Source organism: Saccopteryx bilineata, chromosome 7 (genome assembly GCF_036850765.1).
Source record: "Saccopteryx bilineata isolate mSacBil1 chromosome 7, mSacBil1_pri_phased_curated, whole genome shotgun sequence".
NCBI classification, from domain to species: domain Eukaryota; kingdom Metazoa; phylum Chordata; class Mammalia; order Chiroptera; family Emballonuridae; genus Saccopteryx; species Saccopteryx bilineata.
The window spans coordinates 73,464,571-73,489,874 of NC_089496.1; the positions used below are offsets into that span (position 1 = coordinate 73,464,571).

The 25,304-nt window shown below is 55.9% G+C and overlaps 1 protein-coding gene and 1 non-coding gene across 8 annotated transcripts in view; one reads left to right on the forward strand and one right to left on the reverse strand.

Moving 5' to 3' along the window:
* ARNT2 (aryl hydrocarbon receptor nuclear translocator 2) overlaps positions 1-22,057 on the forward strand; it is a 106,046-nt gene extending 83,989 nt beyond the window's left edge. For 2 of the 7 annotated variants that reach the window (XM_066239814.1, XM_066239813.1), the window contains exons 12-19: positions 2,072-2,223; positions 5,359-5,431; positions 6,199-6,322; positions 9,922-10,021; positions 12,104-12,242; positions 12,685-12,850; positions 17,640-17,802; positions 19,353-22,057. In XM_066239814.1, coding sequence (XP_066095911.1) covers positions 2,072-2,223; positions 5,359-5,431; positions 6,199-6,322; positions 9,922-10,021; positions 12,104-12,242; positions 12,685-12,850; positions 17,640-17,802; positions 19,353-19,659 — 1,224 coding nt within the window. In that variant the 3' untranslated portion in view covers positions 19,660-22,057. Of the gene's footprint in view, positions 1-2,071; positions 2,224-5,358; positions 5,432-6,198; positions 6,323-9,921; positions 10,022-12,103; positions 12,243-12,684; positions 12,851-17,639; positions 17,807-19,352 lie in introns of all 7 variants that reach the window. The other 5 variants (XM_066239815.1, XM_066239819.1, XM_066239818.1 and 2 more) reach the window with 5 other exon arrangements.
* TRNAA-GGC (transfer RNA alanine (anticodon GGC)) lies at positions 417-492 on the reverse strand. Its single transcript has one exon. It is a non-coding gene; the product is annotated as a tRNA-Ala (tRNA).
* Positions 22,058-25,304: the final 3,247 nt, after the last annotated feature.

The window sequence follows — 25,304 nt, forward strand, 5'->3', positions numbered from 1 at the left end:
GCCGCCCCATCTCTCATCTTGTTGCCCCCTGCTTTCACTCCTGCCCTGGTCCAAGCCGGTCAGAAATACAGCCCAGGTTTTTTTGTTTGTTTGTTTTGTTTTTGTTTTTGTTTTTGTTTTCTGAAGCTAGAAACGGGGAGAGACAGACAGACTCCCGCATGCGCCCGACCGGGATCCACCCGGCACGCCCACCAGGGGGCAACGCTCTGCCCACCAGGGGGCGATGCTCTGCCCCTCCGGGGCGTCGCTCTGTCACGACCAGAGCCACTCTAGCGCCTGGGGCAGAGGCCAAGGAGCCATCCCCAGCGCCTGGGCCATCCTTGCTCCAATGGAGCCTTGGCTGCGGGAGGGGAAGAGAGAGACAGAGAGGAAGGAGGGGGGGAGGGGGGGAGAAGCAGATGGGAGCTTCTCCTATGTGCCCTGGCCGGGAATCGAACCCGGGACTTCCGCATGCCAGGCCGACGCTCTACCACTGAGCCAACCGGCCAGGGCAGGCCCAGGTTTTGTCACATCTTTACCCGGAACCTGCCGCTGGCTTTTCCATGGCTGCTGCTCAGCCTGACCTTCGCCCTGTGCGTCTCTTCCTCATTTGTTCACTATACGCACGTCACTTTGTCTTGACCAGGGGGCTCCATTTTTGTGGGAATGTAGACACGAGATGCTGACAGGGGTGCACCCCTTCCCTTAGTCCCTGCGCAGTCCTCACCCTCACCTAGTGTGTGTCACCTCCCCCTTTCACAGTGGACACCAGGACTCAGCGAGGTTCAGTTGCCTGCCCCAAGTCACAGATAAGAGAGCTGCGGCTGGAGCTCGCCCCCTTCCGAGCATCCGCCCTCTTCCCACATCCTGCACAGGCCTCCCAGTCCGACAGGCAGCACATAGGCAGAACCTGGTTGGTTTTGGAAAAAAAAAAAGGAACGAAGGTAACATCCGGTTCCTCCTGGCCTCCAGCGTTGGTAACTCCTGCTTTGTGAGCGGCCAACCCATTTCTTGGGGTGGGGGTGGGAGGCAGACGCCAAGTAGAAGCTCATGAGAGCCAGGCCGAGCCTCTCTCAGGACCAGCGTGCAGCGCCAAGTGGCCACAGGGCCACCCTGGAGCGCGCCGGCCGGGGCCCCTGCGGTGTTCCGGGCTCCGGCTATGCCACGGGCGGCAGCAGGGTGGGCACAACTGTTGATAAAGGGAAGTGGCTTGTTTTTGCAAAGCGCAGAGGGAGCTGCTGCGTCAGCTCTGGACTTAAAAGCCCTGAATGGCCCAGATCAAGGGTGGGAGGAGTCTGAGTTTGGCAGTGACAGCTTGCTCACCGGGCACTGGAAATCTGAGTCCCGGATTCCCTCTGTGAGTCACAGTTTACCTAGAAGTCAGACTGAAGAGTGGGGCCCAGTGAGATTGACAGCAGGTTCCCTCCCATCCCTGTGCCCTCAAGTGCCTTCCGCCACCATGGTGATGGAGAGCACGTTGTCCTCATGGACAGCATGTGAGGCTGGGCTTGGGCCTGGCCTTGTGGTCTCAGGTCTCAGCATCACACCTGCACCAAGCACCAGCCGGGTCTCGAGGCCTGGGCTGGGATAGTGCACAGCCTCGCAGGTGCAGTCCGATCCCCGTCCCATCTCCAAACGTTTGCTCTGACCGCCTCCCACCAGGAGAGCCCTCCCACACAGCTTCCTGTGACAGCATCTTACCCCACCGCAGCATGCACCCAGACCCCACCTCCCCCCAGGGGCCCCTCTGGACCCCAGGAGCAGCCTGTCTCCCAGCTTCGAGCATTTTCATGACTCATTTATAGAAGCTAAGAACTCTGGATGTGAAACAGTCGTTGACTTGGTTTCTCACACCGCAGTGTGGGCAGAAGGACCCCCACGCAGTGCTGTGTGTCAGCGGAGAGACAGACGGAGCGGTTCCTGTAGCTGGGGTGCCTGCACCCCCTCGCTCTCTCTTCACCTCTCACCGCCTTCTGCTTCAGCGCCCGGTCCCGCCCCCCGCCAGCCTTTGCAGTGACTGCCCGGCTGGCCCTGCCTTTGGTCTGGCGCCGTCCGTCCTCCCGCTGACCTCTGTCTCCGACTGTCCCCACAGGTGGTGAAGCTGAAGGGCCAGGTGCTGTCGGTCATGTACCGGTTCCGCACGAAGAACCGAGAGTGGCTGCTCATTCGCACCAGCAGCTTCACCTTCCAGAACCCCTACTCGGACGAGATAGAGTACGTCATCTGCACCAACACCAATGTCAAGTACGTGCCCCGCCCCCCGCGGCTGGCTCCACCTGCAGCTGGAACCCTGAGCAGGACCCTGGGACTGTGCTCCCCACATTGCTTCCCTCTTATCCCCTCCTCGTGGCCCTCCCGATCTGTAGACCCCAGACCGAATGAAGATCCTTCAGTGTAGTGGGTTCAGATGCCCCGTTCTCGGTTGGGCTGCGCCGGGCAGAGGAGGGAGCAGCTTTGGGGCCTGGGGGCAGACACCCTGGGGACATGGGCTCTCCACTGCCCCGCTGTTGACACGTTCTCCCACGGTCTCTGCTGCTTCCCTTCGGTGGCCAACACACAGACCCGGGCTCAGTCTCGACCCCCACTTTTGGCTGTGGAGGGGTGGGCCACCCTTGTAGGGCTGCTGGGACGATGAACTGAGGTCCAGCTCCTAGTTACGGGCAGGTCACCCCTCCTCTGTGCATTTGCTCTTGGGGAAATGCAGGCCCAAGAAACAGCACAAACAAAGCTCCAGTGATGCCCAGGTGCACAGAGCATGTGGACCTGTGCCCAGGGTGCTAGGGGCGCAGCCTGCAGGGGCCTGGGGACTGTGCTGCCCCCATCGTGGTCGCTGGCACTGCCGTGCTCCGTTTTCCCAGATTCAGCACTGAACCTGTTCCCACCCACCACCTGCCCCTCCTCGTCCGCTGGCAGTGTCCCCATGACTGGGGCCTTCAGGCAGTCACCCTGCCTCCCGGCTGCCATGTCCCAGCCCCCTGAATGGCAGAACTCCCCTCTGGCCCCACGAACAGCGTCCTTCCCGCGCAGCACCACCCTCTGTGACTTGTCTGGGCCTGGCGAGGTTCCTCAGAGGACAAGTGACACTGGGTTTCAGTCCCAGCTCCCTGATGGACAAGTCCCCTTCCCTTTCCTGTGACCTGAGGGGAACAGAGCCTCGCCCTCACATGCTGCAGGCTGACAATGTGTGGGAAGCCACTTTGCCACCCTCCATAGCTGCTGGCGGTGTCACAGTCGTCCCTCACAGGCTGCCCCAGGCCCTTTGGGCCCTAGAACCACACTGCCCGCTTTCTTCCAGCTCTGGGCAGGCCCTGTGCTTTTCAGGGCGCTGAGAAGCGGCCCCACCGTGGACTACTTCCTGTTCATGGGAGTGTCTGTCCCGGCCCCCTCCTCCCTTCCTTCAGCATGGCTCCTTGCCGGGAAGCCGCTCCCTCTGGGGCCTCGGGGTGCTCACTGACCTGTGCGGCCAGGTGTGGGGTGGGGGCCTCAGGAAGGAGGCTGTGGTGAGGAAGGAAGTGCCAGCGGTCTACTGGGCACTGTTCAGGTTACGGTGTGTCGCCAGGCTCGTGCCGCCTGTCACAGCCCCTCACTGGCCACACCAGCTGCCCGTGCCTGAGCCAAGCACGTGGCCAAGCCCATAGCCACACATTCAGAGCCATGGACACTCCTCAAGAACCTTTCCCCTTGGAGGCCGGCATTTTGACTGGTTGTTCATGAGAGCCACCTCCTCCCACTGTCCTGTGTCTTCTCTCCCATTCACCCATCTGCCTCGCTCCTCCCTTCCATGTCTGTGCGCCTGCAGCCTGTTGGGTGCCTGATGGGGGAGAGGCGTCCAGAGTGTTGTGGGGACAGCTGGTGCCCTGTTCTCAAACCCAAGCCCTCTGGCCACTGAGGCCGCTCCTGAAAGATGGGAGATGTTCGCTGTGGACAGCAGAGGGCAGTGACGTTCATGAATGCGAACAGTCTGACCCTTTCATGGTCAGTCGTGACTAACTTCCACCAGCAGTGGGCACCTTGTCATGGAAAGTAGCAGGAAGAAATCCACGCCCCCTGCACTCACTCACCGGAATGAAACTTCCTGGAGGAGAGTGTTGGATGGTTGGCGCTGGTGGGAAGCTGCTGAAATGAAGGCCTCTTCATCCCCGTGTGACTTCAGGGCTCCCCGCCTTCCGTTTTGCCCCCATCGAGCCTACCCAGGTGGCCCAGTCTCTGAAACACCCAAGCTGCTACCTGTCCCTGAGCAAAGCAACTCCAGGCCCCTGACAAGCAGCAGAGCCCTTGCCTGGGGCACACAGACGGCGCTCAGTCAGATGGCTGTCGCTAGCCGCTCGGCTGACCTTACTGCGCCCCCAGATGTGACTGCAGCTCTGCCGGATGCCCCCCGCACAGCTGCCGGCTCACTGACTCAGGCCAAGTAAAGACCTCCAAGCATCTGCCCAGCATCCTGACCTGGTGTGCAGAGGCCGCCCGGACAAGAAGTCAGGCTAGACACACCTGGTTTGTTACTATTAGCTCCTGTCCCCGGCTTGTTGGGGGGCAGCCCTTGGCTGTGGCAAGAGTCCGGTTCCCACACGTGTGGCATCGGCCAGCTTTCTCTGTGGAATCCGCAAGCACACCAAGGTTTATTTTTATTCTGTTGCCATTAAATGTCCAAGAAACCTCCTCAGGCCTCTTCCCAGGACAGGATGGCCACGGGTCAGCACTTGTTGACATGTGCTCGTCACCAACACAGCGACCGAGAGCTGTGGGGACGGAGACACTGGTGTCCAGACGCGGGGCAAGGGCAGTGTCCTGGGGTTTGCGGCCAAGGTCACGACTTGTTTCGTCCGTCCCAGTCGAAGGAGCTCTGTCTGGTGGAGGAGTCCCAAGAGGATGAGAGCAGACTCCCTCCCGGTGGCCCTGGCCCTTCCTGTGCCTTCCTGCATGTCAGAGGCACCGCGCAGTGTTAATGGGGGTGGCAGTCACCACAGTGGAGCTCAGTGTAGGGGTCGGAAGAGCTTCGACCAATTAGCTGTTTATAGGTAAATATTTGCTCAGTGTTCAGCCCAATTGTTCTAATTCTGCCTTACGGTTTTTTCTTTAAGTGTCTTACTACCCTGAATAAAATGAAGTCGTAAATCAAAGCTTGTTTGCTATTATCAGCGGCCTAAACTTACAGTTCAGGGCTTGGAATCTTCGTTTGGGGAGCATTTTAATTATATAATTATATATACGTGTATATATATATATGATAAAATATGAGTGGCATATATATATATATATATGATAAAATAAGTAAAAATCGCAAGCACCATAGAGACCCATTTGTTGTCGCCCACCTGCCTTGAGGATGGGAGTTCTGGTTTCGCCCTGCCTGGTGACTGGTGACTTCTTGTTCCACAGGCAGCTCCAACAGCAGCAGGCCGAGCTGGAAGTGCATCAGAGAGACGGGCTGTCGTCATACGACTTATCGCAGGTGAGTTTCTGGAACTGTCTCCAGCCCGGAGCACTAAATCCAACCCTTAGCTTGAGCCCCTCAGCCCAGCAGGTGCTATTGCTCTGTTCGCCCACACAGTGTCGAGACTGGGGTCTCCTGGGGGACCTGTCACTCTTCCATGCAGAGCTGAGCCACGGAGGGTATTAGTGTGTGAACCCCGGTATAGAGCAGTGTCCGGGCCACGGGCAGGGCCGAGAGTGCCGTGGGCTAAGGAGGACTTTCAGGCTGTGCGCCCACGCCAGTGCAAGCAGACAGGGCCAACTAGGTCGTGTCGGTTTCCCAGTCGTTTCTCCTGCCTCCTGTCTGGGTCCTCGCTGCCTGCCTGCCGGGTCTCCCCATCTCACCTGCACTGTATCCATCCTCCCGTCTCCCCAGCCCCCACCCCGTCTCTCCTCTCTTCCTCTTCCCACTGCTTCAGGCCGCACAGAGAAATCGCCATGTGTGGGCGTTTGGCCTTTCTCCTAAATTAAACTTGATGTTCACTTTTCCCAATATTTAGAGTACGTTGATTGTTTTTATTTGTCTAAGTCACCGGTGTGGCCCCATTGTCCTATCTGTGACCTCTAGTTCACACCCACCCCATCTGTTCTTGGCTTTTATGTATAGAGTCCCCCACTCCCCACACGGTCAGCCTGCAAGGCTAGCGGTTCCAGAGGGAGGGGCCCGATGACAGAGAACGGGGCAGCTGCCGGCCCGTGGTCAGACCCTCACGCGTGGGACGCTGTTGTGTGTTCATGTGCAAACAGGTTCCAGTCCCTAACCTGCCAGCTGGAGTGCACGAAGCCGGGAAGTCTGTGGAAAAGGCAGATACAATCTTTTCCCAGGAGAGGGACCCCCGGTTTGCTGAGATGTTTGCAGGAATTGGTGCACGTAAGTGTCCAGATGGCACCAAGGTTGTGCCCGTGCGGTTCACCGTCGCTGTTCTGGCCCTCTGGAGTCAGCCACCCATGGGGACAGTGTGGGGACAGGGCTCTAGTCAGTGAGGGGCCAGTGACTGCTGCAGGGTGGGGCTCAGGTGGGTGCTGTCTGCCTGCCTTCCTCTTCCTCACCTGTCACCTGGGCCTCTGGCATCTTGTCTTGAGTATCAGCAGTTTTGGAATAAACAAGCTCTACTGATCCAGGGACACTTTGATTTCATTAAGCTGAAGGCTTGTCTCTGTTTAAAAAAAAATCAATCTCAACTTAATTCCTAACATAGAGAAGACCACATTTTGAAATAAAAATATGCATTAAAAAGAAAAGAAATTATCCACTATCCCACCACCTGGATATAATTTTTAAAAGTATGTCTTTTCTCTTTTTTTAATAATACTTTTTACATATGAAATCCAGCTCACATGATTGAGTAGCTTGCTTTTTTATCACATGACAATTTATTATGAGCTTATTTCCAGATCATTAAACAATCTAAATTGGTGGTAGTGCTTGTGTGGACCAGAGGTCCCCAGTTCCCTCTGGACCTCTGTGGAGGTCAGCAGGGCCATCTCCCCATGCGGTACCGCTGTGGAGACAGGCGCGGTTCTCAGTGAGGGTGCCCATGGAATTCTACGAGGAGCAACATAGAAAACTTGGAAATGGGCCCTGGCCGGTTGGCTCAGCGGTAGAGCGTCGGCCTGGTATGCGGGGGACCCGGGTTTGATTCCCGGCCAGGGCACATAGGAGAAGTGCCCATTTGCTTCTCCACCCCCCCTCCCTCCTCTCTGTCTCTCTCCTCCCCTCCCGCAGCCAAGGCTCCATTGGAGCAAAGATGGCCCGGGCGCTGGGGATGGCTCCTTGGCCTCTGCCCCAGGCGCTAGAATGGCTCTGGTCGCGGCAGAGCGACACCTCGGAGGGGCAGAGCATCGCCCCCTGGTGGGCAGAGCATCGCCCCTGGTGGGCGTGCCGGGTGGATCCCGGTTGGGCACATGCGGGAGTCTGTCTGACTGTCTCTCCCTGTTTCCAGCTTCAGAAAAATAAAAAATAAAAAAAAACTTGGAAATGTCACTGTCAGTTCCAAAGCTCAGAAGGAAGGTGCCATTTTCATGTGGTCACAGCATTTCTGCAAGATACAGTGTGGTCAGGGTCAGCCAAAGTTAGAGAGAACAGCAGGCTCATCCCAAGGGAAATGCTGTCAGTTGGAAGGGAACCTCAGAAATGGCCTGTGAGGATGAACACACTGGGACAGTGTGGGCCGAGGGGAGGACAGAGAGCCCGGTGGTTGGAAGAGAGCAGGTCTCCATCCTCATGCAGCACGTGTGAGGAAGGTGGCAGCAATGCAGTGTGGCTGAGGGCCAGAGGCAGACATGGAGGAAGACGCAGGGGGCTCTGCTCACTGAGGGCGTGGGTGCCAACGCCACACGGTGCCCAGAAGCCACATCAGACACACCTGTCACCAGGACAGGGAAACTCCTGCTGTTGGTCTCCCCCGACCATCCATATGTGCTGTCTGCCTGCATCAGCATTTCCTCGACTTGTGTAGGGAAACGCAGCTTCACCTAGCGAGAGGAAAAGCCTTAGTTTCTGAGACACCACAGCGTCTCTGGGAAATCCATTTAAAAATGTCATGGTGTACAAACACAGACACCTTCCCCTAATGATCACAAAATGGGGGGGGGGGCCCTGGCCGGTTGGCTCAGCGGTAGAGCGTCAGCCTAGCGTGCGGAGGACCCGGGTTCGATTCCCGGCCAGGGCACATAGGAGAAGCGCCCATTTGCTTCTCCACCCCTCCGCCGCGCCTTCCTCTCTGTCTCTCTCTTCCCCTCCCGCAGCCAAGGCTCCATTGGAGCAAAAGATGGCCTGGGCGCTGGGGATGGCTCTGTGGCCTCTGCCCCAGGCGCTAGAGTGGCTCTGGTCGCAATATGGCGACACCCAGGAGGGTCGCAACATGGCGACGCCCAGGATGGGCAGAGCATCGCCCCCTGGTGGGCAGAGCGTTGCCCCCTGGTGGGCGTGCCGGGTGGATCCCGGTCGGGCGCATGCGGGAGTCTGTCTGACTGTCTCTCCCTGTTTCCAGCTTCAGAAAAAATGAAAAGAAAAAAAAAAAAATGGGGGGGGGATCAGAGAGACAAGAAAAATAAAGGGGAAGAAAGAATGTGATCCAAACATCCTCTAGCAACCAGGCTGGATGACAGAAAGATGTTCTTGGGTATGCACCATCCGCCTGTACCAGCGTGAGAAACGCGACTTGCGTTGTGAAATGAATCAACTATGAAAGGCAAGAACAGAAGTGATAGATTAGAAAGCAGTAATTTTAAATGAAGCTATGAACACCTGAAGTCAATGTGAAAATTGTTAGAGATACAAAAGATATAAAAAAATAAAAACCAGAAGCAAATCATCTCAGCAAAGATCCAGACGGAGTTTGAGCTCGGGGTAATAAACTGAAATTTTTCATCAGTATACACTGTTTTCTCTCTTTACATGTTTATAGAGAACCCCCCCCCCCCGTGTGTTTAAACATAACCACTGACAGAAAAAAGAAAAGTAGTCTTAATTCCAAAACACTTCCAAGAAAAGACAAGGAGCTTGTTAGCAAATTGCAAAATAGAAGAAAAACTGAGATAGCAGGACAATATATCTATCAACAGTGATAAAAGAAATTGATGTTCAAGGACTCCTGATTGATAATTCCTGGCCTTGGCCCGTGGCTCAGTGGATAGACTGTCAGCCTGGCATGTGGATGTCCTGGGTTCCATTCCCAGTCAGGACACACAGAAAAAGCAACCATCTGCTTCCCCTACCTTCTTCTTCCCCTTCTCTCTCTCTCTTCTCCTCCCATATCCAGTGGCTCAATTGGTTTGGGCATGGCCCTGGGTGCTGAGGGTAGCTCCATTGGAACACATTAGCCTCAGGTCCTAACAATAGCTCAGCACTCGAGCATCGGCCTCAGAAGGGATTGCCAGGTCGGGGCACATGCAGGAATCTGCCTTACTATCCCCTCCTAACACACACACACACATACACACACACACACACACATACACACACACACACACACACACACACACACACACACACTCCTGTATAGTAAACCTGCCAGTGTGATAGAACCAAAACAAAGCGAAGTGAAATCAAAATAATAAAGATACAAAAGCTTTACATATCCTTAGCCAACCCCTGGTGGGAGGGGTTCAAACCCAGAGTCAAGCACCAGAGCCCATTGTTCTAACCACTGTTCTGCTTCCTTGCACACAGAGGCTTCCTTCGCACGGGGTTGGAAGAATTTGGTAAAATAGTGTCTGAGGAAGAACTTTATTAGTTCTTTTCATCTTCTCGACTCTTGAAGGGGTCTGCCTTCTGGTGGCTAGTACACTCGCCCAAAGGTGGGGGCAGCCTGATGCTACCAGCTGCAGGGAAGGCCCTAGAGATGGGCTGCCCTGCCCAGTGCCCTCCGGTGGGAGCCTACCCCCTCCACCCGCGCTCAGGGTGGCCTGCCCGTGGTCCGTAGGGCAGGGAGCCCTTCCATGTGAGCCTTGGTCTGCTTTTTCCAGCGGAGAAGAAGATGATGAGCTCGGCCTCTGCAGCAGGAACCCAGCAGATCTACTCCCAGGGAAGCCCATTCCCCGCCGGACACTCGGGCAAGGCCTTCAGGTATGTGCTGGGAGGGGCGGAGGGGCGGAGGGAGCCCCTCCTCGGGAAGCCCCGGTCCTGGCTGGGCTCTCTAACTGCGGGGCGTGGTTACTGTCTGCAGGCCCTGGGCCAGCTGAGGCTCTGGTGGCTCTAGTTCTGCCTTGCACCCTCAAGGGGTTGCCATAGATACGAGGTGTCAGTTACCCTCTCGGATGTGAAAGGCACCAGCCACTGTATTCTGTAGCTGCGTCTGCCAAGGACAGGGGACTCAGTTGGCCTCCGTCCAGGACCTGGATGGGACAGAGCTGCTGACACCTGACAAGGGAGCAGGAAGTGCCCTGTCCCCTGGTTCCCGAGGCCATAGCCTCATCCCAGGAGGAGAGGACGACATGCCCATCATGCCTGGGGTCTCAACCTAAAGGGCCGTTTGGGTACAGGCAGGCCCTCACCCTTCCCCAGGCGTGGTTCCTGGCCTCCAAGACCTCTTCAGGTCACTGAGGAAGCCCTGGCGACACCCCCGGAGGCAAAGCCTGGCTCCAGGACCCGCTGGGGAAACAGGAGCATGAACTGGGGAGGTCGCAGAGGCTGACACAGTCCAGGAGACGGGTGACGGGGAGGCTTCAGGTCTGGGAGAAACAGCCTGAGCCTGCGGGGCCTTGAGTTCTGTGCTGAGGAGTTTGGATGTTATCGATGCCAAGCCTAGCTGAGCGGTTGTCATAGAGACAGAAGAGCGGGTGGGTTGTGGGGCAGGCACAGAGAAGTTACGGCTGGCTGTGTGGGGAAGGAGTCGGGGGCTCACCAGCTCCTGTACGGAGCATGACGTAGGAAAGGATACTAGTCTATGACCTGAAGGATGGATGGATGGATGGAAGGAAGGATGGAAGGATGCCTGTGAGACCTTAAGCTTAGTGGAACGGGTAGAATTCCCTGTATATCTGAGGGCCTGAGCCAGTTGGGGGGGTGCGAATGAAGGCAGAGGTCCCTCCAGTGCACATCCCCACATGTCTTCACCCAGTTCTTGGTCCCGGTGTCCTTGGCCGTGCAGAGCTGTGTGCATCAGGGCAGGCGGCCAGAGCCCAGAGCCCCCTGGGTGCTGGGCACAGGGTTCTGCCCGCAGCCTAAAGAAAGCCCTGCCTGCCACGTGAGGCCCCTTTCTCAGGGCTAGCAAGGCTGTATGGCTGTCATCAGTCCCTGCTGGGAAGGCACAGAGGCTGCGGGGTAGGGCCGTCCCCCACTGAGGGCCATGATCAGAAAGGCTCTGAGGTCAGACTCTCATGGAGAAGGACAGAGAGAGGAGCCTGACGTTACGTGAGGAACTGATTTTAGGTGCTGTCGTGACGTTTTCAATCCTCCCTATTTTAATATCTGCAGCACAGACAAAATATTACAATTCAGTTTGTAAAACTGTGCCCAGTCCTCTCTGTGGTCAATAACCAGACTTTCTTCAAACCCAGCTGAGGAGCCACCTGCACCAGTACCTTCTGTGACAGGCTCCCACTTGGCCCGCCCAGCTGTCCCCGGATACAGTAAGCTCGTTAAAGATGGGGTGCTGGCCTGAAACAACCTGGAGGTCTTCCCCCACCCCACCCCCTCTTTGACGAGCTTGCTGTGTACTGGGCACCGCTGGGGAGCAGGTCAGGAAGGACGTGCCTGGTGGGCAGACACTGCGTGCCCAGAGGCAGGACAGCGGGCAGAGAGGGCGCCTGCGGGAGGATGCGCCGCAGAGCGAGCCGTGCGCACACCGTGGGCGCCTAACAAAGACTCACGGATTCAACTGGAGGTGAACAGAGGGAGGCAGAGAGCCAGCACTGTGCTTAGGACTAGCTGGCCCAGCAGGCTTCCATTCACAGGCTTGTCTTTCTGCTTCAAGTGAACAAACGGACAGCCCACAACCTATTTCCTAAATCCTTAAGCCCTGCCAGCACCCCAAAGGAACGAGCTGACCAGAGCACCAAGGAGGGAGCCGGTGCTGGGACTGATTTTTATTCGAAGAGGCTTCTCTGTTCCTGGGTGTCATCTGTGTGGGGTGGGGGGAGGAAGGAGATCCAGGCAGGGTGTGTGCGGGCGGGGTGTCTCCAGACAAACGCGTTTTCTTGTCCTCAGCTCTTCGGTGGTTCATGTGCCCGGAGTGAACGATATCCAGTCGTCCTCTTCGACGGGCCAGAACATGTCCCAAATCTCCCGGCAGCTCAACCAGAGCCAGGTGGCGTGGACAGGGAGTCGGCCACCCTTCCCGGGACAGGTATGGGGCTTCGTCAGGGTACTGCCACGGCTGCCAGATGGGCAGAGCACCTGCGCACAGTGTCTTCGGATCCTGGCTCTGAGTGGGAGCAGACTGTCCTGAGCACAGCTGGGTGCGTAGGAGCACAAGCCGAAGGAGTTCTTGGTGTTTGAGGTGCCGAGGCCCCAAACCGGAAGCCAGAGGACTCAGGTCACTGTAGTCCTGGGGGTGATTCTGACCCACCCCAGAGATCCAGGGTTCACGTCCTGCTATCTTGGGCCCATACAGTTGGCCTGCTTCCAGGCCTTGCACCCAGAAAGGCAGGAGGGTCACAGGGGTCCTGTCAGCCCAGAGCAGGCGCGGCCATGGCTACCACACCTGTAGGTGGTGGCGACCAACCCGGGGTGCAGGGCGGGGACCTGCCAGTGATGCGCCCCATCTCTTCACTTTGTCCTGATTGTAGCAAATGCCCTCTCAGTCCAGCAAAGCGCAGTCGTCCCCCTTTGGGATCGGAACGAGCCACACCTACCCAGCCGACCCCTCCTCCTACAGCCCGCTGTCCAGCCCGGCCACCTCCTCGCCCAGCGGGAACGCCTACTCCAGTCTGGCCAACAGGACTCCAGGGTTCGGTAGGTGGGAAATGCAGGCACAACCTGAGTTTGGGGGGCCGAGCCCCACGCTTCAAGAATCCTGGCACTGGGTCTTCAGGTTTCTAAATCCTCTTCTTTCGGGCTCAGAGGAGGCCAGCGGTTGCCTAAGCAACTGGGTGCTCAGACCTGGGCTTTGTGGATCAGTGGCTGCTGCTACCAGGGTCAAGGCCCGAGGGTTCTCTTCCTCTGCACTGATGTCATTTGAGTGCTGCTTTATCCCTTTGTGGCCTTGGGCAAAGGCTTTCAGGATCTCCAAGTCAGAAACCCTATAGTCTTGTTTCAAAAAGCTAGAGAGCCACCTGACCAGGCGGTGGCGCAGTAGATAGAGCGTCGGACTGGGATGTGAAGGTTCAAGACTCCGAGGTCTCCAGTTTGAGCGCGGGCTCATCTGGTTTGAGCAAAAAGCTCACCAGCTGGACCCAAGGTCTTCTGGCTAGAGCAAGGGGTTACTTGGTCTGCTGTAGCCCCACAGTCAAGGCACATATGAGAAAGCAATCAATGAACAACTAAGGTGTTGCAACGAAAAACTAATGATTAATGCTTCTCATCTCTCTCTCTACTCTCTCTGTCTCTGTTAAAAAAAAAAAAAAAGCTAGAGAGCCGTTACAGGGATGGCCAACTGTGCGAGTAGTGAACACTGGAGAGTTCTCTCTCCTTTTTATATTAAAAGAGGGGTGGATCCTGTCCCCCGTAAGCACATCTTTCCTAGCTCTGTAAAGGAAACCTGAGGCTATGAAGGGTTAAGGAACCACTGTCTGGTGTGTGTCCCTTGCCATCACTCACTCCTCCGCTCACTGTTTTTGTTTCATGAGCCCCCTGAGCAGGTCTGGTGCCACCTTCTCCCAGTGCCAACTCCAGGGGACATCCAGGAGGGCATTACCTCAGAGGGCATTACCTGCAGGCGTCCCCAAACTACGGCCCGCGGGCCGCATGCAGCCCCCTGAGGCCATTTATCCGGCCCCCCGCCGCACTTCTGGAAGGGGCATCTCTTTCATTGGTGGTCAGTGAGAGGAGCACTGTATGTGGCGGCCCTCCAACGGTCTGAGGGACAGTGAACTGGCTCCCTGTGTAAAAAGTTTGGGGACCCCTGACCTAGGGAGTGGGAAGCTGAGCCCAGACATCCGAGCTTCCGTTTCAGCCGCCCGTCAGCCACCAGAACGTTGCTGTGCAGAGTCCCAGCCCATACGTGGCGTTGCCGCTGTACCCTTCCCCACCCCAAGCAGCATTCTGTCCCTTCAGCCCGAGGTCCTGGGGCCCAGCATTTCCTGACCCCTGTCCGTCCCTCCAGAGGACTCAGCCATCCCTCCAGTATTGATCCTGTCCACTCGGAGTGGGTTCCCGTGTTCAGCATTTGAAAGCCCCTGCTGTGTAACTCAGCGAAGCCGACTCTAGCAGCCCAGAGTGGCAGATACGTCCTTTCAGTCCAGGGTCTAAGTTTCCAATCCAGTGACTGAGCAGGACAGGCATGTCCACTGCCTCTTATTCACATTCGCAGTTCCGTTTAGGGAGAGGTGGTTTAATCCGCATGTGATACAGGGCACCGAGGTCACAACAGATAAAACACACTCTGAAGATGAGTGTCCTCTACAGAGTTCGGGAAACACAGCTGCAACCCCGTGGCATCTCCTGGAAAGAGCTGTGTCCGTCCCAGCCTGCCCCGCCTGGCCTAGCAGGTTTATCCTGGAAGATTGAAAGCATTTGGCATTACAAAAACATCCAAAGATTCTTTTGATGACAAAATAAGGTGAATAATTAGAGGCAGGGAGACAGGCAGGGTAAGCCCGGTGAGGAGACGCCCGAAATGTTTGCACACCCCACCATGCTGCTCTCATCCCCCAACGCGGCCCCGACACTCCGCCCTGAGCACTCTCGCCAGCGAGTCCCAGGGAAATACAGAACTTCCTGCCCCTGCGAGTTGGGGATGAAAAGATGAGGTCTTAGCCGGAAACTGGGAGCTGCATGACCCTTGACTGAAGCATGGTTCTCGGCTGAGGAGTACAGGAGTGCCCCCTCGAGGGGCTCCCTGTCGGGGAGTGGCTGCCCTGTGGGCTCTCTGCTGGCTTTACCCAGCAGGCTGCTCAGCCTCCGCTCTGTAGACATTTTGATTAAGATCATTCTTTGTTGTAGGCCTGTGGATCTTCTAGGGCAGAGATCCCCAAACTTTTTACACAGGGGGCCAGTTCACTGTCCCTTAGACCATTGGAGGGCTGGACTATAAAAAAATCTATGAACAAATCCCTATGCACACTGCACATATCTTATTTTAAAGTAAAAAAAACAAAACGGGAACAAATACAATATTTAAAATAAAGAACAAGTAAATTTAAATCAACAAACTGACCGGTATTTCAATGGGAACTATGGGCCTGCTTTTGGCTAATGAGATGGTCAGTGTGCTCCTCTCACTGACCTCCAGTGAAAGAGGTGCCCCTTCCGGAAGTGCGGCGGGGGCCGGATAAATGGCCTCAGGGGGCCACATGAGGCCTGTGGGCTGAAGTTTGGGGACCCCTGTTCTAAGGTATTAAGCAGTGTCCCTGGCCTCTACCTGCTAACACCCCTCTTGACATCACCAATGTCTCTGGGGAACAAAGTCACCCCTGGTTGAGAACCACTGAGCTAAACCCAACTTGATCAATTTTCAAATAATTTGAATCTCACAAAGTGTTCATTAGTGAGAGTGAAATGACAGCATCGAGCGCCAATACGAAGGTGTTTTTTAAAAGAATGATGTCATCTGCTTGCCTCCACAAGCTAGGAGCCCACAGGCTCTTCAGATTTCTGACGTTTGGGTCAGTAGGCCACCCAGTTGCTGCAGATGGTGGCAGCCTATCCCATGATCTTTCTGGACCTCAGGGCTGGTAGTGGCCCGCACATCCGGCCAGGGTTGTAGCAGCCCTTGTCTTGGGAACCCAGAACCAAAGCTACACGGCGCGGCCGGAGCCCAGCTCATGTTTGTGGCCACCCTCAAGGTCCTGGGAAAACTGGGCAACACAGGGATGTCGGTGACCACCAGGGCTTTTTCCAGAGGAGGCCTGTGGGTGTATCTTGGAGGGTGAGCCACGTGCACCCCCTGTTCAGTGGAGGTCAGACCAGGTCGAGGTTTCGGCTGAGGCCCCTCAGTGCTGTCTCCAGAGAGATTATGTTGTGATGATTACTCAGGGTTTAGTCAGATAGGTTACTAATGCAGGTCAGAGAGAAAAATAGTTCAGTAGCAGGGGACGAAAGGAGGGCTTTCCCCTGCAGCTCCCCGTCACGTGGCCAGTGAACTCACCCCGCAGGTCACCGTCACTGGATGCGACTTCCTGAAGGGAGGTAATGCTGCCTGGTCCTCCCACCCCATGTACTCTCCTTAGACACTGTCTTCATGGTTCCGATTGCCACTCCAGTCCACTGTGTCCCCAGCTCCCTGCTCCGTGTCAGGTACACCGTCAGTGTTCAATGGAAATGCTGTTTATCAAATGAATGCCCACGGGCTTCTGTGCCCAAAGCATCTAGGTTCCAGCCCTGGCTCTTGGCGTTAGAAGCTAAATGCCTTGGTCAAATATCTCAACATCTTTGAGCCCAAGTTTCCTCATCTGAAAAATGTGGACAGTGGACCTATTTGAGTCAGAGTGAAGAGGAGATTAAATAATGTGCAAACAGCACCCAGCATGATGCCCACACATAGGCTCAAAAATGCCAAGTCCTTCCTCCTCAACTAGTTAGTTCATCATCCAGTTAATGGACTGTTTCCTATTGCATACATGTAATAAGAGCAGTTTCCTTCCCAGACTTAAGAAACTTTTTTCGACAATCTTGAATCTGTAATTAATAGACTTCTCAAGTGTCCCCCCTGATAGAAATAGAGGGCTAATCTCCAATCTTTACCCCCTGTCCCCACTGTCCCTGAGGAAGTGTCCCTGAGGGAATGTGTGTTTGTGTCATATACCAGCCTGGGACGGGGTCAGAGTAGGAACTTGGGAAATACTTGCCAAGCAAGCCCAGGAGCCAAGCAGTTCACAGGTTGCCCCCATCTCGTCTGCTGATAAAAGGCAGGGCCTACCCCCAGTCCCTGCGTTGAGCGCGTGTGAAGGAACACAGCCACACGTGAGAACCAGGGGCACCTGAAGAGGGTGGAGAAGGCTGTGAGGCCACGATCAGAGGTCCTGGGAGTCAGCAGAGCAGGGTCAAGACAGGGCAGTCAGGATGCTGAGGCCCAGGAGAGGCCGGGTCTTCCGGGCGGGGCCGGGCTGGGAGCGACAGCAGAGGGGGCTGAGGAGCAGGAAGTGCTGCACGTATAGGGGCTTTCCCAGTCTGATGGCAAAGGGAGGCAGAGGTAGACTTGGGGCTCAAGGGAGTGCATACGCAGGCTGGGGCTGCCGCGGCCACATTCACGGCTGGCTGGGGCTGCCAGCACTGCTTCCCGCAGCCCCGGAGACTGGAGTCCGAGATGGAGGTGTTGGCAGGGTAGGTTTCTCCTGAGGCCTCTCTCCTTGGCAGGTAGAGGGTTGTTCTCTCTGTGTGTCTTCTCACAGTCGTCCCTCTGCGTCTCGGTCCTAACCTCTTCTCTGGAGGACACTAGTCCTATTGGCTTAGAACCCACCCTCGTGCCTCATTTTAACTTAAATCATGTCTTTGAAAGCCTTGACTCCAAATACAGTTACATGACAAGGTCCTGGGGGTTAGGGCTTCACCATGTGAATTTTGGGGACACGATCCAAGCCCCAGCAGGAAGGAGGGGCTGAGGGAGTTCCTCTCTGATGGTGTCCTGTCCCCTCGGATCTTTCAGCTGAAAGTGGACAAAGTAGCGGGCAGTTCCAAGGGCGGCCCTCGGAAGTCTGGTCACAGTGGCAAAGCCAGCACCACAGTCAGCAGAGCGGTGAGCAGCACGCACACCAGCAGCCCGGTCAGACTGAAGTGTTCCAGGTAAATCCAGCGACCACCGCCTTCTCGTAGGTACCCGCGCCTTCTCTCTGCTTCCTTTCCCCCCAGGTCACTGCCGCCTTGGTGATTGTGAGTTCTGGGCTGAGTCGTGGCCCTGACGAGAGGGTCCAGGGGTGGAAGTGAAGGCTCAGGTTCTTCCCGGCCAAGTGCAGGGTGTTGCCTGCTGTTTGAGGACACCTGGGCGCCTTGCAGCCTCCATTGTTTGAGACGTCCCTGGCCCATCCGTGGTGTCAGGCAGGCCAGACCTACCTGTGTACCTGCAGTGGGCACGGCCAGCCGCCTACAGAGCAAGACTCGGCCCCCGTGGGGTTTCCTTGGCTCCATATTCAGCCTGAAAAGTTCCCACTGGGGCAAGGCTCCAGATGGGGGCCTGAGCCCACTGCCTGCCCCAGCCCAGTGCTCGGTTCCTCTCACTGGTCTGCTTGAGGAGAAGCGCCTCTTACCAAGAGCCTGCGTGCCCCTGCCATGTCCAGGGGCTCAGGCCTGCCCTGCAAAGCCAGGAGGGGGCAGGAGGCACATGGTAGGAGGGTGTGAGACAGCCAGGATTGTCTCCTTCTCAAGGCCCAGCTGTCCATTAACCCCGCCCTCATCCCAAGTTCCTCCTACCAGGTCAGGCAGCATCTTCACAGACAGAGGTCTAGAACCCGGACGTCAGGCCGGTCTCCAAAGGGCAGAAGCCTTTTAAATATGCAGTGCTTCGCCCAGCCCAGCCTGGCAGCCCCGACCCACAGTGATCACCCCCTTTCTCTCAGGAGCTCAGCCTTGCTCGTTCTTAATGCCTCCCAGCAGCTGTACAGGGTGGAACTCCCTCCCCTGGCTCTCGTGGTCACGATGCGAAAGAGAATTCTTGGTCCAGTAAGTTTGTGAAACGCTAGTTAGTCACTCGGTTTCTTGACTGCAGGACTTACCAGAGCTTTCATTATACTAATGAGCACTGAGTATTTTCAGGAGGTTAGAGTGTGCCTTGTTTCCCAAACTTATTTTGTCTATAGAATTCTTTTCTCACAGAGTATCTCAGGGGCTGAGAAATCAACAGAACGTGCTTTGGGAAATTTGCCAGAAGGGGATGGAACCTAGCCACTCCCGTTTTCTGGATGGGTAGTCTGAGGCCCAGAGAACTTGCAGGACTTGTTAGGAGGGAAGTCTGACCACGTGGGGCTCTGGCCCTGCCCTCTGCATGCTAGTTCCAATGGTCACAGAGGCCGCCTCTGCCCCGCCCTGCACTGCCTTCCTCCTGCATTTCCGTCATCAGCTGTGTTTATTTGCTTGGAGCCAGGCTGGGTCCCCTCCCCCCATGGGGCTCATGTGCACCCTCTGTCCTGGTTTGGCCCTAAACAGACAAAGGTCATGCCCTAAAGTGGCATTCACCTGTGGGAACAACAGCTCCCAGGAGAGAGCAGCCTCCCAGGGTCTCAGACAGTGTGAGGACCCCCACAGAGCATCCCTGGGGGCTGCGGGCATTCCTGGGCTGCCCCCACTGGAGACGTGACTGTGAGGGTGAGTGGGGCCCGCGTGCAGGTGCCCGACTCCCCTGCGGCTTCCGGTCTCTCTCCTGCAGGACATGCTGCCTATGCCTGGAGACCCGACCCAGGGGACGGGCAACTATAACATTGAAGACTTCGCCGACCTGGGCATGTTCCCGCCATTTTCTGAGTAGCCACGGGCAGAGCGAGGCTTCCACTGCGCAGTGCCACCCAGGCTGTGATGGGGATGCCCACGTGAGTGAGGCCGATTCTCGCCCTGCTTGCCCTGCCACAGGACCCCCCAGCAGGAGGCACCTCGCCCCCCCTGTGCCGCCAGACACGGCATCACTCAGCTGTACCCCGCAGCCGCGGCTGACCGGCCGCTGCCTGGAGCCGTGGTAGACGCCGGGCGTCAGGTGTATTTATTGTGCTGTGTCTGTGTGTCCTTGGAGGTGAGGCTACTGGGTCCTTAGAGTCTGGTTGTGCATAATCTTGTCATAGACAGTCTTCACTTACATAAAGCTTGCTTACAGCCCCGCGTGCCTAGCGCCCCCACCCTGGGCTGCCCGGGACGTGGGACCAGTTTCTTGCCTTTGTCTCCTGTGGTGGGCGGGGCTCGGGTGCCCGAGACAGGCGAGTGGGAGGCACAGCCTACGTCCTGCGGGCTGGAGCTGAGGTGCACGGAGACGCAGGTGGACGTGGGTCCTCCGTCCCCCAGCTCACCGAGCCCGTGCCTCTTGTGCAGTGTGACGTGTACTTTGTGCAGTGTGGCGTGAGTCCCTTGTCCTCGTGGCTGTGTTGTGCCCGTGTCTGTTGTGTGTGAACAGAGTGAGTGTCTCGTGTCCAGGGTGTGTCGTGAGTGACCCCCAGTGAGCAGCCCCACCCTGCACTCAGCCGCAACCCGGACGGCGGGAGGGAAGCGTGGCCCAGGGTGGGGGCGCCTGGCTGGGGGACTGAGGCTTCTCCTCCTCGTTCCATTGGAGAGAATCGACCTCATGCAGCCCAGAGCCTGCAGGAGGCGTGCCTGGGGTCTCAGAGGCCCTTGTACAGAGAGAGGTCTGAAAGAGAGGGGGGATGCCTAGGCCTCTTGTCTTCTGCCATCAGGTGGCTCCCCAGGATCATCCTCAGGGTGGGGGTGCGTTTGCTCAGTGCTTGGAGAGAGTTGTGGGAGCCCCATGCCAGCCTGTCTGTCCCCTAGGGCTATGGGCCCAGTTTGCTTGGGGAGCTCCACCTGTAAGGTCCAACACTGTGCGGTGGGATGCCCTTGGTCGGCAGCAGTTCTGTGGGATCCTGGTTCCTAGGCTCAAAATGAACACCAGCCTCAGTTTCCAGGGTGGCCTTCATCCTTCGTAAACAGGGTTGAGGGTCCTGGCATAGGTCCGGGTGATGCCGTACCCCCTCAGGAGCCTCTGGCTTCGGGGTGAGTGAAAGAGTGAAAGGAGACAGAAACAGCGCTCACCCTGACAGTGCCAGGCCCAGAGGGGCTTCCCGTGCGGTCCCCGGGCCACCTCTGCCCCACCGCCTCACCCTGACAGTGCCAGGCCCAGAGGGGCTTCCCGTGCGGTCCCCGGGCCACCTCTGCCCCACCGCCTCTCCCTGACAGTGCCAGGCCCAGAGGGGCTTCCCGTGCGGTCCCCGGGCCACCTCTGCCCCACCGCCCACAGTGGGCCCCGACAGTGGACACCATTACCTAAAAAGGCACAAAAACAGCTTTTGGATCAAAGAATGATTTCTCAGTAAAATGGAAACAGACTGAGGCCTTTAGCCTGTGAGTTTGGAAGTTTGGGGGCTTTTGGGTTTATTTTTCCTTCTGGTTTTTAGTGGGATCTTGGGGGTTTTCTGAGGTGGCTCACAGGTGAGCTGCTGTTTCCCGTGTCTGTGCTGGGCAGAGAAGGCCTCGCTCCCGGGACCTTTCATCTCCTCGCACTTAAACTCAACCCACCAGGGTGCAGACAACTCAACTCTTGCTTCTGAGCGGCGAGGATTTGTGGATGACTGAAAGCCAGGTGTCTTTCTTTGTGGCCATAAGGAGGCTCTGTGTCCCCAGGTTAGAACCCCTGGCAACATAAGAGGTCCTGCTCACTGTGACCGATGGATGAGGCCCTGGGAAGTGGGAGATGTTCTCGCGCATGTCAGCACTCGGGCCGGGACAGGACAGTGGGTTCTTGCCCACCTGCTTTCTAGCTGTGAGGTCCTGTCCCGTTAGCAGTTAGCAAGGCCAAGCCAGACACATCTAACAGCTGTAGGCAGTAGAAATGCTCTTTATTTTACCAGAAAATGTGGGTTTGGTCATTAGGTTGCTATGTCCTGACTGGCCGGGGGTCTTCCCCTCCCCTTTCCTCCACCGTCTCCTGTGTGCGAAGGAGCCGGCTGGTTCCACTTCCTCCACTGCCCGGGACTGAGGGCAACGTGAAGAGCCCCACCTCCGCCCTGCCTTGGTGCAGGCCCCTTGTACATGTGCCTGGGGCTCATGGCTAGAGCTGGTGTTGTGGTCAAGCAACTGGTCAAAGCCCCTGGGGCACGGACTGTAATGGTGGCCGGAACAGGACAACCGCTTCTTATAACAATCTCGTTTTCTTTCTGAGACGAGAGATTTCACCGACGAGCTTCAGTGGACGGTTTAAGCACTTAATCGTCTCTCTGCTAATTTTTCTTCTCCTGGATGTGAACTGTGCCGTGGATCAATAATTATTTTTATTTCCTGAATGTTTTCGATGACTAATGGTTATTAAGTCGGTCGTGTATATGTGTAACTAATGTAATGGCCTTTTAAAATTTCATCGCAGTAAAAATGACTTTGCTCTGAACAATGAGTGGCCCAGGCCAACTTTGTGATTGAACAGTCTGTTCGTGGACTATACCCTTGGAGTTTGGGATAGATCTTGTAGAGGAAAAAAATGGAGGGTCAGCCCAGCAGGACCCTGGGAGCCACACAGTTGAAAGTGTGGAGATAGGCCCTGGTCGGTTGGCTCAGTGGTAGAGCATCGACCCAGCGTGTGGATGTCCCAGGTTCGATTTCTGGTCAGGGCACACAGGAGAGGTGACCATCTGCTCTCCACCCTTCCCCTTTCCCCTTCTCTCTCTTTCTCTCTCTTCATCTCCTGCAGCCATGGCTTGATTGATTTGAGTGCATCTGCCCCAGTTGCTAAGGATGGCTCTGAGGAACCTCCACCTCAGGTGCTAAAAATAGCTCGGTTGTAAGCATGGCCCCAGATGGGCAGAGCATCGGTTCCAGACGGAGGTTACTGGATGGATCCTGGTCGGGGTACATGCAGGAGTCTTTCGATCTCCCCTCCTCTCACTTGGGGGTGGGGGCAAAGAAAGTGTGGAGATCGAGAACCAGACCTGTAGGGCCAGCAACGGCAGAGACCCTGGAAATGCACACACATTCCGAAAGGAGGTGGGTGTTTGGTGCTGGGGACAAAGAATACAGGAGAAAAGCAACTATGTCCTATCTTACAGGATATGCAGAATACAATATACAAAAAAAAAAAAAATTCCATGGAGATGGAAACAGCTGAATGTTAAAAAGCCATATCTATAAAACATTTAGGGGAAGAAAAAAACACCTTGGAAAATAAAATCAAGTTAGAGGAGGACTTCTTAAGTGAGGCCCAAAGACCATAAACGCTTAAATAAAATAGCCATACATTCCGAATCACTTAAAAAAGAATTCAGCTAAAAGAAATGGAAAAGACAACCAATAAAGTGGCAGGAAACACTTGCAATTTAGATCCCCGACAAGGTGGTGTTCAGAGAGTGGTCAGACTGTACAGCGCATTCGTAAGAATCAAGGAGAACAACACGACTCACTAGATAAAAGTGACCAAGGGGTTTGAATTGTTGATTGACAGAAGCTCCAGTGGTATGAGGTGTTCGGAAGAGACTAGACCTCACTAGCAATTGAAGCAGGATAACTGTGTCACTCAGATATCCTGTCTGGTGACACAGCTATGACTGCGGATGTGGGGACACGGGGCCTTCTCCTGCTGATGGATGTGGACAGTTGCTCTGCAGAGCGCTAGACAAGATCCCAGAACATCAAGGATGGACAAGCCCTGTGACTCAGTGGTCCCTGCTCAGAGAGCCCTTCCTAGAGAGCTTTCTGCACGTGCAAAATCCAGGTAAGGGGAGGGACGTGTGCTGTTTGTATAATAATACAGCACCCCCCCCTGATCCGCAGGGGCTACCTTCCAGGACCCCCAGTGGATGCCTGAAACTGCAAACCCAGATAGTTCGGAACCCTATAGATAGTTTGTTTCTTCTTATACACACTTTGTTTCTTCCTACACAAAGTATATGTGGGCACCATTGAGACCACACTAAGTACCTTTCTGCATTCACGCCTTGGCTCACTCTGGGCCTCCACCGGGCTGCCCGCTGCCCACTCCCACTCCAGGCTGATTTCCACCAGTTCCCTAAGCCTCCTCACACAGGGGACGTCTCCCTCTTTTTCCCTCCATTGCTATGGGAGCCTCCAAGGATGTGTGTTTTCCGCCTCAGTTCCTGAGATTCATAGGCTGTCTTGCTTCCTCCCTGGTCTGGGAGCGACCTGCAGGAAAACACACGTTTTTACCACATTTTAACCCTCACAGTGCCTGACATTTGTTGCTCAGTAAATATTTGCTGAACATAATCAAAAAGAGAAGCAAATGCTATCACTGAGGATATTTATTCCGAAGAGCGAATGGGTCACTGGTTCCATCAGCCGTTCCTCAGTAAGTTTTTCCAAGGAGATGGGAGCCAGCTGAGCTGGGTTGGAAAATGTGTCCAGGACATAGAGTTTCCCAGGCTGCTGTAACAAATCACCACAAATGGCGTGGCTTAAGTCACAAATGGCGTGGCTTAAGTCATTTATGCTGTTGCAGTTCTGAAGGTCAGATATCCAAAACCCATCTCACAGGGCGAAAACCAAGGTGTCGGCGAGCTGGTTCCTCCAGGGGGCCTGGGGGTCGGGGGGGGGAGAGTCCTGCCCTGGCCTTTTCCGTGTCTGGAGGCCGCCTGCATCCTTGGCTCCTTACCCCTCCTCACATCCCGTCTGAAGCTACCAGTAATTCCGATCTTCCTGCCTCCCTTTTGTAGGACTTTGTGATTCCATCGGGCCCATTGAGGTAATCCAGGATAACCTCCCATCTCAGGACTCTGAGCTACAATCACATTTGCAAAGGGCCTTTTGCCGTGTAAGGGGAACAGTCACGGGTTCTGGGATTCACAGGTGGACACCGTTGGAGGCCAAGGTTCAACTCCCACACCGGCCAAGAGGACTACGGTCTAGTCCAGTCGGAAGGGCTGTGCTTATGAGAAGCCAGCGCCGTTACAGTGGGATCCATCTCAGTGTCCTCATCACAGGCTCGTGGCGTGCGGGCAGACCCCGGAAGGGTAGGAGTGTTGCACATAAGCCTGCAATATGTTCTCTGGTCTGCATCCTTGATCTCCTGTGTTTTCATGTATGAAAGGGGACCAGATGTCCATGCTCTGAGGATGCAGGGAGCAGAGGCTATGGGATCTGCGTTCTGCCTTCCATGTGCATCCTCCCTCTGCAACCCTAGGGTTTAAAAATCCTCGTCTGTACCCTGGCTGGTTGGCTCAGTGGTAGGGCATTGGCCCGGCGTGTGGATGTCCCAGGTTTGATTCCCAGTCAGGCACACAGGAGAAGCAACCATTTGCTTTTCCTCCCTTCTCCCTCCCACTTCTCTCTCTCTCTTCCTCTCCTGAAGCCGTGGCTTGATTGGTTCAAGCACCTTGGCCCGGGCAGTGAGGATGGCTCCATGGAGCCTCTGCCTCAGGCACTAAAAATAGCTCAGTTGTCAGCATGGCCCAAGATGGGCAGAGCATTGACCCCAGATAGGGGTTGCTGGGTGGATCCCAGTCCAGGGGCATGCAGGGGTCTGTCTCTCTATCTCCCCTCCTCTCACTGGGAAAAGAAGAAAACAAACAAACAAAACACATCCTCCTCTTTCACCTCCAACAGCCACGAGTGCTGAACTTGACTGTGTTTGAGTGGGCTTTGTGGTGGATACATTCTCCCTCCCTGGCAGACTCTAATG